The sequence below is a fragment of the Budorcas taxicolor genome, chromosome 23 (assembly GCF_023091745.1).
Source record: "Budorcas taxicolor isolate Tak-1 chromosome 23, Takin1.1, whole genome shotgun sequence".
NCBI lineage: Eukaryota > Metazoa > Chordata > Mammalia > Artiodactyla > Bovidae > Budorcas > Budorcas taxicolor.
Window position 1 is genome coordinate 41234631 of NC_068932.1, and position 18393 is coordinate 41253023.

Here is an 18393-nt window from a genome sequence, read left to right on the forward strand (position 1 = left end):
ATGTGTCTGTTGTGATATCTCATTATGCTTTTAATTTGCATTTCCCTGATGATGGATGATGTTGAACATCTTTTACGTGCTGATTACCATCGGTTTATTCACTTTGGTGAAATATCTGTGTCTTTTGCCCATTTCCTCCCTGGATTTTTCTTACTGTGGAGTTTTGAGAATTTTTATAATGTCTAGATACTGATCCTTTTTCAAATTGTGGTTTGCAGATATTTTCTCCTATTGGTAGCTTTTCTTTTCATCCTCTTACCAAGTTCTGTTACAGAGAAGCTTTTAAGAAGTACAACAGATGAGTTTTTCCTTTTATAGTTATCGCTTTTGGTATCTTCCCTAAGCTGAGAAGAATTTCTACTTGAATATAGACAGAGTTAAAGTAGCTTATATTTTCTCTCCATTACCTATACTAAATCTCACTGTGCAGAACTGAAGGCTGGTTTATTTATAATAGATACATAGAAATGGAACTGGTGGAGCAAATGAAGGGTATTTTTGAAAGGTTCTAGCTATATATTAATAGCTATACCTGTAGCTGTATCTCTATACAAAGTGCCTTCTAGAAAGGTGATGACAATTTATATGTCTCTTAACAGGATATAAAGGCCCATCTCACTGTATTCCTGCAAGCAGTGACTATTTTAGTGTCTTAGATTGTTATTGGTTTGGGGTAAAAATGCTCAGAGGTTTGAAGACTCTTCACCCACACTCCTCATCTCTTGCCAGCTCCCAACCCCAGGCTCCCTCCCCACAGCCCACCTTCCTGGAGCAGATGGGAGATGTTTTTCTGGCACCCACAATTTTTTACATTTCCAACCTCAGCCACGAGTGACCCAATGGAGCATCATGGGTTGCCTTTAGGACTTCAGGATCAGAACAGACTTGCCTTCCTGGGAGAAACAAATGGAAATTAAGCACAAGTACATTTGGCTTCAGAGCTCAGGGTCCCCCGTGGGGCAGAAGCTCCAGTCCCGTCTTTCCACCATCTCCTGGATGCCTCTGTGTAGATGTCTCCTCGGCTTCCTTTCCTGATCCTCCCCTCCTCCTTCTCTCTCTTGGGTACCATGACCTATCCTACCTTCAAGACAGAAACGTGGGAGTCACCGTTAACTCCACCTGTTCCCATTCTCTGCCTTTAATACATCACCCTATGATTGATTGATTGATTAGTGAACTGGTTGTTTAGTTTTCCAAATTTCTGTTTAATCAGGACTGATTTGGGTTGTGAGAGACAGAAGCCCACCTCCAACGGCCACATGCAGAGAAGGGGCTCATCTGTCCTAAAGAACCGAGAAGTCCCCAGAGAGGGTCTCGCTGCAGTAGTCACAGGGCTTCAAAAGATGTCGCGGGGGATCTCTCCTCTCTGGATTTTGCTCTGCTTTCCCCTCTGACACCCTAGTCCTCAGGGAGGTGCCTCCAGCCCTATAGGCCACTCCACGCTTCTTCCAGCTAATGGTCCAGCCTCTGATCAGCTCTCTCTAAGGAATCTGATGGGCCCTGACCTGTCACGTGCCCTCTCCAGCTGGGGTCAATTGCTGTGTCCTGGAAGGTGGAACAGCCTGAGTCATGTCCCCATGCCTGATGGGGGAAGGTGGCTCCAGGGCAATGACAGTCCCATCAGTGTAGCTTAGAGCACTTTCTCAAAAGACAAGAAATATAGCATAGATCCGTGTGTTAGAATACACTTGGATATACATGTGTACACACACATATATACATATATACCATACACACACGTGTAGGTATACATGTATATATACGTGTATATCATGCATATATATATCATACATACATGTGTCCTGGAATGTGGGACAGCCTGAGTCATGTCCCCATGCCTGGTGGAGAAAGGTGGCCCCAGGGCAATGACAATCCCATCAGTGTAGTTTAGAGCACTTTCTCAAAAGACAAAAAATATAGCATATATCCATGTGTTAAAACACACATGGATATACATGTGTATATACATGTATGTCATACACATGTGTAGGTATATATCATGTATATGTGTATCATACATACGTGTGCATATATACATGCCTATCATGAATATCATGCATACGTGTGTGTGCATACATATCATGAATGTCATACATCCGTATAGTACGTGTTAGAAGTCCTGCCTTCTAACACCCTTCTTCCTCTCCATTCCCATCATCACAGCTCTATATCCTCATAACTGGGTCCCTGCAAACACCTCCAAACTAGTTCCTCTGTCTCCACACCCTCTCCCATCCCACCCTTGCTCCCAGTCCTCTCTCTCAGAAGCTTTTTCTCTGAGAAGATGCACTTGGAGGTGCCTGTATCCTGCTTACAAGTGAACTCCTGGAGGGAAAGATCCAGGTCCGGATGAACCTCTCTTCACAGATTAAGGACCAGGCGTTGAGAACCAGCAGCATCACCAGTGCAATGGATGAGAGATGGGTCTTCCTAGTCCTGCCTAGTCCTTGCCTCGTCCTTGCCTCCTTCAAACACCCTCGGGCTGCAGGTCCTTCTTTGGTCTAACTTCCCCTGGGTAGCGGTGGGCAAGGTGGGAGCACCTCCAGCAAGTTAGGATCTCTCTCTGGTTCTTGGGGGGATTACCATTCACTGTGGCCCATCCTAACAGCAAGACACTTTGCTTTCAGCAAGAGGACTCTGGCTTGAATAACGTCATCCTGTGGCCTCCAAACCCTGAGCCTCTGCAGGTACTGAGAGACGTGCTCTGTATGGTTTGCTGTGAGACCCCTTCCTAACCTCTAATTGGTTGCAGACTTTTCGCGTGCTGTGTTTGTTTGCATTTTTAGTTTTTCTCCTCCTCTTCCTTCTCCCATTGCCTCCTCCTGCCCACCTCAAAGAAGTGATACAACAGTAGATATCTGCAAGATATGTTTGGATTTTTAAAACTAACATTTTGGTGTGTCTGCCAAACATCTGGGCTTCCCTGGTGGCTCAGTGGTAAAGAACCTGCCAGCCAATGCAGGAGATGTAGGTTTGATCCCTGGGTCAGGAAGATCCCCTGGAGGAGGAAATGGCAACCCACTCCAGTATTCTTGCCTGGGAAATAGCATGGACGGGGGAGCCTCACGGGCTACCGTCCATGGGGTAACAAAGAGTCAGACACGACTTAGCAGTTAAACAACACCCAAGATCTGGCTCAGTTGCTATGCTGTGAGATGCTGAGTATGGCTTATGTTCTCAAGGTAATGAAACTGCCAATACTGACCCTTCCAAACATTCCTGCTTTGATTTCCTTTATCCTGGAGGGAAGCTGAGTATGGGGTGCTGGCCGCCCTTTGCCACCAGTGGGCAAAGCTGGTTTGTCCTAAGGAATATTGCTTTCCCAAGCGCCCTCAGTGTGGGTGTGCGTTGGGCAGCTGGCTGAGTCCCCTTGTTTGAGCTCTTCCTGAAGTGTTTGCCATCCACTGGGAAGTAGGGCAAATTGGGGACTTTGCCTCCCTTTCACGGAGATTTATCCTGGAGACAGTGTCAAGGTAGGTGTGTGCTTATGAGTGTGGTCAAGTGTGAGGCGATAAAATGTAGCCTGCTGTGACATCCCCACACCCAGGGGGAGGCGTGTTAGTCACCCACGTGCTGAGTTCCTTGCCTTAAGGAAAGAGTAGCTCCACCTACCAAGCGTGGCTTCCAGAAGCTCTGCTTGGTGCTATTGATGAAAATAATCAATAATAAGAAAAGAGTTTTATTTGAGCCAAACTTAGGACTAGCCTAGAATCCTAGCTTCCCAGATTACTCTGAGAAACTGCCCCTGAGAGTTTTCAGAGGAGGAATGACTTGAACTGATTAGATATATATTTTTTAATTTTTAAAAATTTATTTATTTATTTGGCTGCACTGAGGGGTCTTAGTTGTGGCATGTGAACTCTTACTTGCAGCATGTGGGATCTAGTTCCCTGACCAGGGATTGAACTCAGGCCCCCCACCTTGGACCACCAGGTAAGTTCCTGACTGGAGATTTTACACTTGATCTTAGCCAAAAGGCTGAGAAGCGAACTGACTGGAGATTTTAAAAAGAAAGTTGTGGGTGCTATGTTGGGCATGGTCTTTAGGGGGCAGAAAGCAGGAGTAGAGAAGGGGCATTGATTAAGAGGTTATCTAGAGGTCAAAAAGATAGATGATTATGGCCTGGAATGAAGTATCAGGGAAGAAGGTTCCTGGATGGGGATGTATTTTGAAGGCAGAGAGAAATGCTTAATGAGGGATCGAACCTAGGGGGTGGGGTAAAGAGCAGAACTGAGAAGGAGCCCTAGGTGTTGGGCCTGAGTCTTTGGGTAGAGGGGAATGTCATTTCCTTAGATGGGGAGGATGGGAGGAGAGGAAGTTTTAGGGAGAAGGGAGAAAATCAAAGGTTTTGGTCTGGCATAAAATCTGAATGCCTATTGGGAGCTACAGTGAAGAAATCTGGTGGGCATTTGGATACATAAGAGATGGGGCCTGAGATGTGTATTTCAGCCATCAGGACAGATATTTAAATCCATCCGACTGGACCTCTGTCCATGGGATTCTCCAGGCAAGAATAATGGCGTGGGTTTCCATTTCCTCCTCCAGGGAATCTTCCTGACCTGGGGTGAAGCCCGAGGGTCTCCTCGGTCTCTTGCATTGCAGATGGATTCTGTAGCCGTTGAGTCACCAGGGAAGGCCATTGGGAGAGAGTGAGGGACTTGATTAATTGGAGATGCTCCAACATTTAGACATAAGCCCAGAGGGAAATGGGAGAACCAGGGTGGGGGGGATTTTTGATGGAACTGAATCTGGTTCAACACAAAGGAAAATGAGGGACCTAAGCGATCATGAGTGTCGAGGAACAGACAGGGTATCGTGGCGTCAGACGCTGCTGACAAACAAGGAGCAGACACCTGTCCATTGAGTTGACGATGTGCCGGCCATATGAGGAAAGCCTCATGTTGCCCTGCAGGTCCTTGACAGACACAGGTCCAGTGAGGACAGGGATGCAGGTTGCAGGGGGGAGATCTGATGCAGAAACTGGGGATAAGGAAGTGGAAAGAGGTGTGTAGGTCATCCAAGAGGTTTTCCTAAGAAAAGGAGCAGAATATTGGGATAGTAGCTAGTGGAGAAAGTTCCCTGGAAGCTTTAATTAAAGACTGAAGATACTGGATGCCCTTGTTTCAGTGGGCTTGTGGAAGAGAGACAGGGATCAGTGGAGGATGAATGAGAGAGGTCAACGGAAAGAAGGCTGACCTTGAGTGTTTGAGAGGGAATGGGGCTGGAGCAGAAGTGGGCTTAGAGGAGAGACATTTCCACCACTGTGGACTAGGGGAGAGAGGACCAAAGCAGATACAGCTGGGATGGCTGATAAGGGTGCAGAGAAAGAAGTGCATGTTGGGGGGTGTGGAGATGCAGACAGAGGAGGCAGGAAGTGTACTAAGCATGGAAGCTGGGGGGATAACAGGTACCTGGGGAGACTAGACCTTCACGTAGTCACTGAGGGAAGCCGGGTACGAGCCATGGTAGGACCTCTCTTCATAGTCTCTTGGCAGTAGGCCAGCAAATTAGCTTAGTGATTTTTTGCTACTGGCATTTTTTGGAAGCAACTAATGTGTCAAATTAATTATTCACCGTTTTACCTTAAGAACTCAAGTTTAGTAACATTACAATTGTCCTATATCTAGAATCTGCCAAAGAGCATAGTTATTTCTTCCTTCGTCAGCACAAACACTCTTCAAACTCTGAAATTTAGTCGTGTGGCTTTAGTTTCTTGTCTGTATTCCCAAGGGAAGAGAAGTCATTGGTGGGGAAATTCACACACGCAGACTGGACCAACTCCATCCATTTATTGAAGGTTCCTTAGTGACTGAGGCCTTTTGACCTTGGAGGAGACTCAGCCCCTCCTGGATGCCTGTTCCTGCGTGCTGAGTCCTGCTTGTTACTCCCACTCCTTCCCTCTGCTGACTGATTCACTGAGGCCTCCTGGCAGGCGGACTGCTCTCAGGAAGCCCAGAGCAACCACAGCTACTAAAATGCACAGCTGTGACTCATAGGCCTTTCCTTGCTGGTGACTCATCTTCCTGTGAGCATCAGACGTGCCGGCTGGGAATGAGAAGAAAGCCGTATGTCCAACCAAGGCTGTGAAGGGGGACTGGCTTGGGGGCAGGAAGGTACAGTGCAGTGGGAGGTCACTAGAGTGACTAACACTGAGCCAAGGGCAGCTGAGCGGCCTGAGCCTGAGCTGCTGACCAACGCACCGGTTAGTCTCAGGGTCCTTAACTGGCGTGTCCTCTTTGGAACAGAGGTGGAGGTGGTTATGGTAATGAGGGTAGGTTCCATCCAACAGCCCTTCCTGGGGTTTCATGCATCAGGACTCTCACAGAAGGATTTATGGTGAGATAAGTGCCTCGTCAGCACACAGCCCCAACACCTGAAAGTGGGCATAACAGTGATTCAGTGTTCTTTCCTGAGTGTTTGGTTCTGGGGAGCCCTGCAGAGACACCTGAGCTCTGAGCACGTGGATTCCAGAGCAGAAGAGCAACACTCATCCCACCCTGCTTTACCACCTCTGAACTCTCTCTTGGCCTTGGGGCTGTCATGAGACCTGTTTATGGCTCTGACAGCATGGGGAGGAAAAGAAAGACAGTCAATCCTATTATTATTATTTTTATTAATATTATGGCTTGACTTAAAAAAATATGATCATTAAACATGCCCTTTTAAAGCAGCTCCATCGTCTGGATGTTTCTGTAGTTTGAAAAAAAGGATTTTCCACTATAGAATCTGTGGTCAGTGCTGTGAAGCAAGAGGGTGGGAACAAGGAAGCTGAGCTGGCCCTGGGCATCCTGGAAGACTCTGGGGAGCTGGAGGATGAGCAGGAAACAAGCGGTGTAAGGAGGCTTGAGGGCAAGTCACCTTGCCCAGGCTTCCCCAACCCAGACCTCACTGGGGCAGGTCTTTCTGGTTCTGGCTCAGGGCCCATGAGGCAGCTGGGTCTGAGGTTCATTCCTGAAAGCGACCTCAGCGCGGTGGCTTCAGATTCTCTGACATCCACGGAGCAGAGGACCAGGACAAGAGAATCTGTGCTATGTGAGGTACCCCAGGGCATGCTTCCACAGGCTGAGGTCAGCTGTGGCTCAGGCACTGTGTGATTATTGTTTTGCTTCTAGGTAAATGGCCGCTAAGTATCTGCAGGGTCTTCCCTGGTGGCTCAGATGGTAAAGGATCTGCTTGCCAGGGCAGGAGAGGAGGGTTCGATCTCTGGTTCGGGAATATCCCCTGGAGAGGAAATAGCAACCCACTCCAGTATTCTTGCCTGGGAAATCCCATAGACAGAGGAGCCTGGTGGGCTACTGTCCTTGGCGTTGCAAAGAATCAGGCATGGCTTAGTGAATGAGCACGCACACAGGCACACAAGTATGTGCATACGTTGTTTAAATCTACAAATGCCTGGGATCCCAAGTTCAGCTTGGAGGGAGTCTCTCTATTTCCAGAGGAACCCAGGGTACTCAGCAATATGATGGCATTAGCAGAACAGCATCTTCTAATTGTCTACTGAAGTAAGTGGGCACCTGGGATGATTTAAGTGTGCTTAAAGAGAAATAAATTGAACAAAGAGAATTAAACAGCATGAATGCAATGCTGGTAACAGTGGAGAGAGTTTGTTTAGTATGACGTCTGATGGCCCAGCCCAGGGGGTTGGTGCTAATTTTTGCTGGAGTAATTATTAAAGTTTGTGAATTGCATGGCTCCAGGTTTGGCCGGATGCTGCTTCTGAAGAATAGGATTAACTGTTTTAACTCCAAGCCGGGAAAGGCACTGGGGCTCCTAGTTAATGAGTTCTGGATCAGTTTCTTCTTTATAATTATAACTAACATATATGAGTGTCTACTATGATCTAGCCTTGTACCTTGTGCTTCACACATATTATTTTATTTAACTTTTGAAACAACCCTGTAAATATGATCCCTCTTTTCCAGATATGATACTAGAGGCAGAGAAGACTTATGGCTAAATATACACTATAGTTTGGCTTTGAACCGCTGCACCTGGCTTCCTGCACCCTTGTTCTTTTTTCTTTTATTTTTATTGGAGTATAGTTGCTTTCTTGAACCCTTATTATTTTTTAAATTTATTTATTTTTAATTGGGGCTTTCCCTTGTGGCTCAGCTGGTAAAGAATGCACCTGCAGTGTGGGAGACCTGGGTTCGATCCCTGGGTTGGGAAGATCCCCTGGAGAAGGTAATTGGAGGATAATTGCTTTTCAGTATTGCATTGGTTTCTGCCATATACCAACATGAATCAGCCATAGGTATACATATGTGCCCTCCTTCTTGAACCTCCCTCCCACCTCCCACCCCTCTACGTTATCACAGAGCACCAGATTTGAGCTCCCTGTGGCACACAGCAAATTCCCTGCTGCTGCTGCTGCGAGGTCGCTTCAGTCTTGTTCGACTCTGTGCGACCCCATAGGCAGCAGCCCACCAGGCTCCCCCATCCCTGGGATTCTCCAGGCAAGAACACTGGAGTGGGTTGCTATTTCCTTCTCCAAAGCATGAAAGTGAAAAGTGAAAGTGAAGTCGCTCAGTCGTGTCCTACTCTTAGCGACCCCATGGACTGCAGCCCACCAGGCTCCTCCATCCATGGGATTTTCCAGGCAAGAATACTGGAGTGGGGTGCCATCACCTTGTCTGACAGCAAATTTACTGGCTCTCTATTTGGCATATGGTGACGTCTGTGTTTCAACGCTCTTCTCTCAGTTCACCCCATCCTCTGCTTCCTCCGCTGTGTCCGCATCTGCACACTGTGTCTGCATGTCCGTTGCTGCCCTGCATGTAGGTTCATCAGTTCCACATTTCCAGATTCCTTAAATATGAGTTAACATAACATAGTTGTTTTTCTCTTTCTAACTTACTTCACTCTGTATAATAGGCTCTAGGTTCATCCGCCTCTTTAGAACTGACTCAAATGCATTACTTTTAATGGCTGAATAATATTCCATTGTATATATGTACCACAGCTTCTTTATTCATTCATCTGTCGATGGCCATCTGGGCTGCTCCCACGTCCTAGCTAGTGTAAACAGTGCTGCAACGAACATGGGCTGCATGTGTCTTTTTCAGTTATGGTTTCCTCAGGGTGTATGTCCAGTAGTAGGATTGCTGGGTCATCAGTTCAGTTCTGTCGCTCAGTTGTGTCGGACTCTTTGTGACCCCATGGACTGCAGCACGCCAGGCCTCCCTGTCCATCACCAACTCACGGAGCTTGCTCAAACTCATGTCCATCAAGTCGGTGATGCCATCCAACCATCTCATCCTCTGTCATCCCCTTCTCCTCCTGCTTTCAGTCTGTCCCCAAATCAGGGTCTTTTCCAATGAGTCAGTTCTTCACATCAGGTGGCCAAAGTATTGGAGTTTTAGCTTCAGCATCAGTCCTTCCAATGAATATTCAGGGTTGATTTCCTTTAGGATTGACTGATTGGATCTCCTTGCAGTCCAAGAGTCTTCTCCAACACCACAGTTCAAAAGCATCAATTCTTTGGCACTCATACTTCTATATGGTCCAACTCTCACATCCATACATGACTACTGGAAAAACCGTAGCTTTGATTATACAGATCTTAGTCCACAAAGCAATGTCTGTGCTTTTTAATATGTCATCTAGTTTGGTCATAGCTTTCTTTCCAAGGAACAAGCGTCTTTTAATTTCATGGCTGCAAGTCACCATCTGCAGTGATTTTTGGAGCCCAAGAAAATAAAGTCACCACTGTTTCCCCATCTATTTGCCATGAAGTGATGGGGCCGAATGCCATGATCTTAGTTTTTTGAATGCTGGGTCATGTGGTAGTTTTATTCCTAGTTTGTAAAGGAATCTCCATACTGTTCTCCACAGTGGCTGTATCAATTTATATTCCCACCAACAGTTGCACCCGTATTCTTGAATCAAGCATCATGCTACTTTAGCATGAAAATGAATAGATGTATTGAATAAATTCTAGAGGGGCAAAAAATAAGATTTATATCTGTATTTCAAGTGCAATCATGTAGAAAAAAGTCACAGGACATTACAGTCCATCTGACAATCCCAATTCTGAATAAAGGGACTCTGCTCCATTTGGACAGGTTTGTTTTTTTTTTTTTTTTCCGTATTGACAAAGATCTCTCGTCACTCTCGTCACTCACTCAGGTCGGGGATTGGGGTGAAACGATTTGGGTTTTCTGACCTTATGTATCTCTCTTTAAATCACATTGATACTAAAATATTAAGCACAGACAAGATGTTAATATTGAGCAGTTTTTTGAAGTCTCAAAGGTTTTCCTCTCCCCTCAGACTCCAGATGTTGAACTTGTGAACTCCAGCATCTTTGAGGTTCCTGGGTCCTTTGGGGAATAATTCTTACCACTTTTGATGGCAACAGTTTTGAGGAAGGGAAGACAGATATTATTCATTGAATGTTATCTCTCGTTCATTCACTAAACTGTAAGTTCCATGAGGGTAGGAACCATGACTCTTATTCTAATTAAATGTTTTATTTGGAAATATTTTCAGATTTACAGAAAAATTGCAAAGAGAATAGAGAGAATTCCTTTACTCTTTCCCTCAACTTCCCCTAAAGTTAGTATCTTACACCATATCTTTTAAAATATATATATATATTTATAATACATCTGTCTTTTAAAAAAGTCTTTATTTTTGGCTGCACTGGGTCTTCGCTGTTGCACACAGATTTTCCTCTAGCTGCGGCAAGCAGAAGGTCCTCTCTATTTGTACTTGTGATGCGGGGCCTTCTCTCTGCGGGGGCTTCTCTTGTGAAGCCCAGGCTCCAGGCTGTGTGGGCTTCAGTAGCTGTGACCTGTGGGCTTAGTTGCCCTGCAGGCTGTGGAATCTTCCAGGACCAGGGATCAAACCCGTATCCCCGCATTGACAGGCGGCTTCTTAACCACTGGACCACCAGGGAGGTCCACGTCTTATCTTTTAAAATCTTCTGTATCAACCTGAAGTCTAGACTCAGCCCTTCCTGAACATGAGACGGAATCACCCAAACCCCCACGCAAACTCGATTCTCTTATTTTCTCCACCTTCTCAGGGTAGAGTGAGGGTTCAAACCCAGCTCTCTCTGACTCCAAAGCTCGTTCATTTATCCTACCATGTCGCACCATGTTTCATGAGAAAGCATTCCATTTGGGGAAGCCTAAAATTCTGCCTGGGGGCCTCCCCGTTCTTGGCCTGACACAGAGAGAGGGAGGTGAAGAAATGGTTGGGATGATCCAGTAGAACCGGTCTAAGCCTCTGCCCTCGCTTGACAGGGAGGATGGGCGGCCCACCGGCCCTAGCGCAGGACATGTGTTCCCCCTCCATATTTAGCAGCCTGGCAGTTGTTTCTGAAATCCGATTCCTAATGCCATGGGGATGACCTTTGGTCTACTTCCCAGCATTCACCTGCAGTCACACTGCTCCCCAGAAGCTCATTCCAAGAGTGGGCGACTTGGCAAGACACCCTGGTCATGATCTAACCGTGTTAATTAAACCTCTTTATTGGCATGACCAATAAGCCGTGGTCCAGAGAGATGGAGCATATTTGAGAGGTAAGATCAGGGGAATTTTTCTTTTTTAGTAGGGAAGCACTTTAGCTTTGGATAAAGTATATTTTTTAGGACTGGAAAATTATGACTGTTTGAAGACTGCTTTTAAATAAACCCAGAGCTCTGGAGTATTCCTGAGCCAAAGAAAGTCTGTTTGTTTACTCAAGCAATCGCAGCAAAGGAAAGATTTGAAGAAGCAACCTGACAAGTCTGTTTGTCATGTGGAACATTGCCAGTTTTTTTTTTTTTTTGCCAGCCTGCTGTTTGGAAGTGTAAGGGGTAACTTTAGAAACGTATCCTGTTTTGTAGTGACGCCTGTTGACACAGCAGACCCCTAGGAATCCTGTAAGCAACAGGGCTTAGTACTGTTGCTAGGATGGGGAGACTGGATGGGGAGCTGTGGGGGAGGGGAGAGGGGGACGGGGGAGGAAGAGCTCAAAGGCACTGTGGGAAATGAGGCAGAGGTGAGAGCTCCCGAGTGTGTGCCCCTCGATTTGCAGAGGTGGCTAGCAAACTAAACAGGAATGATCTATTTTTCATACATTCAACAAGTATTTCTGGAATGCCTCTCCGTGCCAGGGGACCATTCTGGGCATTGACTCCAGGCCTCTGTACCACAGTGTTCATAGATGTTCAGTTGGTTTAGTTCCTTGGAGCATGGCAGGAAGATGGTGGGAGTCATAGGCAACTATTTCCACTGCCTGGTGAGGCAGCATAAGGCAGGGAGTCAAGGGCGCCAAGCCATCTGAGTCCAAGTCCTGGCTTCACCACTTCCAGACCATGTGATTTGGGGCAAATGGCTTAACCTCTCTGTGCTAAGTGATCTTAGTGGTAAATAGGGTTGTTGTAAGAACTAGATGAGTTCAAATATGTTACGCACTTTAAAAAAATAGTACAGGCTACCCTGGTTGTCCGCCTTCTGAATGTAGAGCATTTCTAGGAAAGCTCTTGGAAGCTGATGTGGCGTAAAGCAAAGAAGTGATTACCTTAGGACATCTCTTGCTGATAGATGCACAAAATAAACTGGATAAAGCCCAGGTGCTCACAGACACAGTTCAGAGACACGGCGACGTGATGCTGGGATGCTGAGTGTGGCTTCCAGGGAAGGCGCGTGGCGTGTGCCCTTCGGTGGTTGCACCACGTGGACTCAGAAGTTGTGGTGCGTGCGTTTCGGGAAAACATGTACAGGTCTTTTGTAAAAGAGAAGTGATGTAAAGCAAGCTTGAAAAATCAGTGGAGCCCTGTATGTGGGACATAGAAAATGTTCATGATAATGTCTGCTATGATTATTATACCAAAAAATATGCAATGTAGGCACTGGGTGTTATTATTGTGGAAAGAGTATTGGACTTCAAGGCAGGAGACCTGGCAAAAGTTCCTTAACCTTCTGTTTCTGAGAAGTGGAAAACAGTATTTTACCTGCCTGCTTAGCACACAGGGAGTTTTGTAAGAATCGGAGGATGTGAAATAACCTTGCCCAGTGCAGTGTCCTGTCCCCACAGGTAGTACAACCGCCTTTATTTTGATTCCAACCAGTTCTGTTTTCGCTGGAGAGAACTGCTGTTCTTCTTACAGATTCGCTTTCTGTTAGGAGGACAGGTGGGGCTGAAAAGTGATGAAAGTCTACCCTGTTTTCTTCTCTGAAGACAAATATGAGGCCTTGTCATGTTTCCTTTGCCGGAGGAAATTCAGCACGTGGTCCCCTCCCCACCGTTGGTGAGAGCAGAGCTCTGCTTCCTGATTCCATCTGTTGTTTGCATCTGTCTGAGCTGTTAGACACATCAATGTCTTTCCAGAATTGCTTTAAATTACCCTTGATCATGGGATAAAGAGCAGGAGATTTATCTGTTCAATTATTTGCAGATAATGTGGTGATTGAAAGGGAAGCCTGGCTGCAGAAGGTATTTGGAGCTGAGACCTGTATGACAGTTAGACAAGCAGGAATTGGGTTAACGTTTTAAAAATTCAGGACCCTGATATGAAAATGTCACTCACTCTGCATTATGATTCTGGAGTCATCATAGTAAAAATTGTAAAGCAGACACCCAAAGGTAGTAAGATGGTATAAAGAGCCTTCTTCAGAAGAGTCAGAGCCACTTTGGAGTTGGAATGTACTGTGACCGGAAGTTTGTATTGTGTTGATACCGCTCTAGAGAGTGATTTCTGTCCAGGACTCACAGATCAGAAGACTGAGGTCCACAGGACAGAGCAGGGAATGGGTCAGCCAGCATGGAGGTCAAGCCAGCCTGGGGTCCACAGTTCCTCTCTTAGGTGAGGAATCGACCCCAGCTCCCCACCTCCACTGAGATGCCTCTCCCTGGCTTTGGGATCAGAGAGGATCAGGTCCACCAGACTCCCCTGCTGTGTGATCTTGGCCACATACATAACCTCTTTGAAACCCTGTTCTAAGACAGCGACACGGGTGCTGATAATACAGCTCAAAATACTTCAGATTTTTGGCTGGAGTGGCTTCATGCAGAAATTTGAGTAATGGGATGATAAACCAAAAATAAGCCCATAAGTAGACTTACTGTTACTTTTTTATTTTTCGTTGGCGTCTGGTCGCTTTACAGTGCCGTGCTGGTTTCTGTTGTACAGCAGCATGAGTCAGCTATACAGATATAGTTGTTGTTCAGTCGCCCAGTCGTGTCTGACTCTCTGCGACCCCTCTTAAGCCTGCTTCCCACCCCCGCCTCACTCCTTGGGGTCATCCCAGAGCTGAGCTTCCGGTGGTATGCAGCACCTTCCCACTAGCTATCTAGTGATAGTATAAGTATGTCAGATTTACCATATATGAGATTTACCATTAAATTTTTTAAATAACCAAAAAGAAAAAAAATCCCCAGTGGCACACATAGCATCTTCCTCATAAGGTTGTGGTGATGGTGGAAAGCAAAGCTGCTGGCCCAGTGTCTGGCACTTAGGAAATGCTCAATAAACAGGTGCTGTTATTATTGTGTTCTTTCCCTTCATTCTGTCTCAGCAAGAGTGAATGAAGATTTTTCCAACTGTAGTATTCCTATTTAGCACTGGAAAGTTTGAGCTCTCGAGAGCTGAAGCATCTTTTATACTTTACCTCTGGACACAATGGGGTGACTATAAGCAGCCAACCACTCAGTGAAAGAGACCAGATGGGGAAACATTCCGTCTTGGCTTTTCTCTACCGGCTGAGTCGGTACTCTCTGCTGCAGCCCGCCTTCCTCCACCATGGCAGAGACAGACTGCCAGGAGCTCTTGCGTTCATATTCTAACAGAGCCAGCGACCAGTTTACCCTCCCTCTGGTTCTCTGGGGAGTCTTGGGGAAGGACCTGCCTTAACCCAAGTCTTGTGCCTATCTGGATGGGCAGGGGTGAGGGGCGCGAGGACTGACGTTTCCATGAGAACCTTAGGGACAGACGGACAGAAGAGCAGTTCTTTAGAAGAGGCAGATCTGGCCCCAAAGGAAAGTGTGTGTGTTGTTTCGGGGCGCGGGGGTTCAGGAACCCCGCTGCGAAGACAAAAGACAGCCACTGGGGACTTCCCTGGTGGTCCAGTGGTTAAAACTCTGTGCTTCCATTGCAGGAGACATGGGTTCAATTCCCACTGCAAGAGACATGGATTCAATTCTGCAGGGAAGTAAGATCCCACAAGCCTCTCAGTGCAACCAAAAACCAAAATAAATACATAAAAAGCTGTGTTAAAAAAAAAGACAACGACTGCTTTGAGGAATACTGCTGGGGATTCCTAGAAGTCCTTTCCCCCATTTCTGATATTTGTATCAGACTTAAACAAGCATCATTTAAATTGAGTTTTTAAAACATCTCATCTCTTTCTGTCCTATGATTTGACGTTTTGACTGTGCTTTAAATGTTTGCATTTTGGTTTGAAAAAATCATGTGAACAGCAGACATGCTTATTGTGCCATTTAAGAAATGATGACCAACTCTTAGAATGGTTGAGACCTCAGTGAGTGGCCCCAGGCTTCCTCCTCATTTTCTCCCTTCAGTACTTTTTTCCGGTTTCCAGCTGAATTCCGGTGTGCAAACCATGGGGCAGGGGCAGGAAGTGTATTTTCATTGAGGTGAGGTCACAGACAAGATGCACTAAGATCTTAGATTCGATATCCCACTTTCTTCAGAAGCAGATGGCCCCCAAAGTGTGATGGGTGTCCCCAGTATGTTTTTTTTTTTTTCACTGAAACAGTTCAGCCTACTCAGCACAAATCGCTGGTTTGCTGTGTTTCTCCTCCATTAGGTGAGAGCAGGGCTTTGCGCACCATGTGCTTTCAAAGCCTCGCTCAGCACCTAGGTCAATGCTCAGACGGACAGTAAAGCAAAACCACGAACAAATAAAAACACCCCTGCTCTTCAATGTTGTGATCAGTGACCTATTGATAAAGTCTCTGTGTTTTCAAAGATTCCTACTTGATTTCCTTTCCAATTTCTCTTTCTTGTGGCCCAGAAGACTTCTTTGGCGCGAAGTCCAGGATCTGTGCAACCGCCTGGGAACAGTCAGAGAGTAGAAAGGAAGCCCGAGGAGGCATCCGAAGGCACGGACCCAGGAGACCGGCCCAGGTAGGACCAGGTCCAGAGGCGTGACCCAGCCCAAGGCGTAGCCAGCTCTTGGCCTGCTCAGCGTTGGTTTTGCTCCATTTGCTTTGGAAATTTTGTCCTAAAATCCATGATGTAGTCGTCGGTGGTGAAATGTTCCAAGCAGTGGTTCCTAGACGTCTTTGTGATTTGCCTAGACCTGCCTGATGGGAAAATTAGTATTTTCCTGCCCAGAGATGCAGTTAGTAATGATAGACTTCCATACCACAGCATTCCAGGTCTTTATTCCTCATTCTCAGAACTTAACAATAAAAAAGATCAAGGCTGCCTTAGGAGGGTGTGGCTAATCTGTGGCAAAGCTGGAGTCTGTATTCCAAGACAGAAGTCAGGGCGGGCTTCCGGACGGTGAGACAGAGGAGTCAAAGAGCAATCATCCAGTCCCAGGGAGGCTGGTGGATGCATTTCAGAAATCAGCAAGGCTACCGTGCCACAGTGGAACTCGGCCAGTGCAGGTGTGGCCCAGTCGTCAGTGGTTGCTCATTCTGACCCACAGTTAGGCCCTGATTTCCCTGTTGGGGCTATTGTTCAGCACCCACAGGTTTGGAATCATTCAGACGTAGAGGACGAGCATACTTGAACATTCTGTCCCCAGAACAGACACAGGTCAGGACACTGGAAGCAACGAATAATTGTGAGTTCAACACATGGTCTGGTTAGAAAAACCTTGCTTAACAAATTGAAGCCCAGCTTCTGGGAGGCTGTAGTTACAGACCTTAAAGGAACAAATGAACAAGGACCAAAAATGCAAAATTGAGTGATACACACTGTCCCCTGTCCATCACCATCCTGTCACACCCACCACCAAGTCCCTGTCATTGACTCTGGGTTTCAAAAGCTTTGCAGTCACTTTTTTTTCTTAATTTTTATTTTTACTTTATTTTGCTTTACAATACTGTATTGGTTTTGCCATACATTGACATGAATCAGCCACGGGTGTACATGAGTTCCCAATCCTGAACCCCCCTCCCCCCTCCCACCCCATATCATCTCTCTGGATCATCCCCGTGGGCAATCACTTTTCACTTGAAGAGTTTAGCAACATGTTTTGCTTTGGCTTTGAACTATGGAAGGTCCTGGGTGAGTAAGAGCGGCCCCTGGTGGCAGGAATTTCCATGCCTGCTGGTGTTATTTTCTGGGTGGCTTTGGTTACACAGTCCACTGGGTCACAACAGAGTGGAACACGACTTAGCAACTGAAGAACAACTGATTATGCGGTCTGAGGAGAAGGCACTTTGAACGTCTTGCATAAACATTGGATTTCTTTAGGGAAATGATGATCATATGGGGCAGAGGTTTCTTTTTTTGCTGAGAGAGGCTTGAACTTGAATGGCACCTTTGATCTTAATTCTTTGCAAAATGGGAGCCTCCTTTGCCTCCCAGGGTTCCATGGCTGTTCCGCCTTCATGAACTTTAAAAAAAAAATCAGGACCAAAGGTTTACTATTTGGCTCTAAATTGACTGGGTGACAGTCCAGATTGGCTCCCCGTGATCGCGAATCGAATGATCTGGAATCCTGCACAAGGGAAGTCACTCATGGCTGATACCTCAACATCCAGCTCTTGTCTCCATCTTTATGTGGTTCTGGGATTCCTTGAGAGGTTTGGGAATTACCTGGGGAGACCTGTGTCCCAGTGGGACTGGGGAGGAACAGCAGCTCAAAGGTCTTTCATTTCTTGTTCCTCAGCTTTAGTCAATTAACTTTGCCTTGAAGACAAATTGTCTCTAATTGGCATGCAAATTGAACATAAGAGGTGCCTTCTAAGAGCAAGCTCAAAAAAAGCAACTTTCTGTTCGCAATTAAAAACATGATTCCCCTCCATGAATGTGCCCATGTCTATCGCACAGGGCTCTGCACTAACTAACTCAGAAACTAGCAAGAAGCGGCCAGGAAGCAGGATGTTTACAGGAAGAGAGTGTGAACCCAGTTTCCCCCGTGCGAAGTTTCAGTGGGGCACGCCACCCTTGGCATCTACACCAATGATCACCCTAGCATTTGACGTTCATTTTGCAGACGGGGCACCAAAAACTATGCCAAATGCTCTACGCATACAAGACAAATTTTTTTTTTCTTTAAATGAATTCATTTCCAATTGAGCCCTTTACTCCACTAGGCTGGCAAGAATGCCCCTGTCATCATCCTTGGGAACCTCTCTCCTGACCTGATCTACCGAGACGGTCACCTGTCTCCTCCCACCCCAACATCACTGAGATGTCCAGTGGCTCAGGCCCTGCTGTCCCTCGGGCCCTGAGAAGGCTGCTTTCACAATACACCTGGCAC

At 46.4% G+C, this 18393-nt stretch overlaps 1 protein-coding gene across 4 annotated transcripts in view; it reads left to right on the forward strand.

Moving 5' to 3' along the window:
- The window catches only part of TACC2 (transforming acidic coiled-coil containing protein 2), a 231036-nt gene that overhangs the window by 29375 nt on the left and 183268 nt on the right, over positions 1–18393 (forward strand). For 3 of the 4 annotated variants that reach the window (XM_052661039.1, XM_052661041.1, XM_052661042.1), the window contains exons 3-4: positions 2628–2687; positions 15967–16079. In XM_052661039.1, the coding sequence (XP_052516999.1) occupies positions 2628–2687; positions 15967–16079 (173 nt within the window). The remainder of the gene's footprint in view (positions 1–2627; positions 2688–15966; positions 16080–18393) is intronic. The other variant, XM_052661040.1, reaches the window with a different exon arrangement.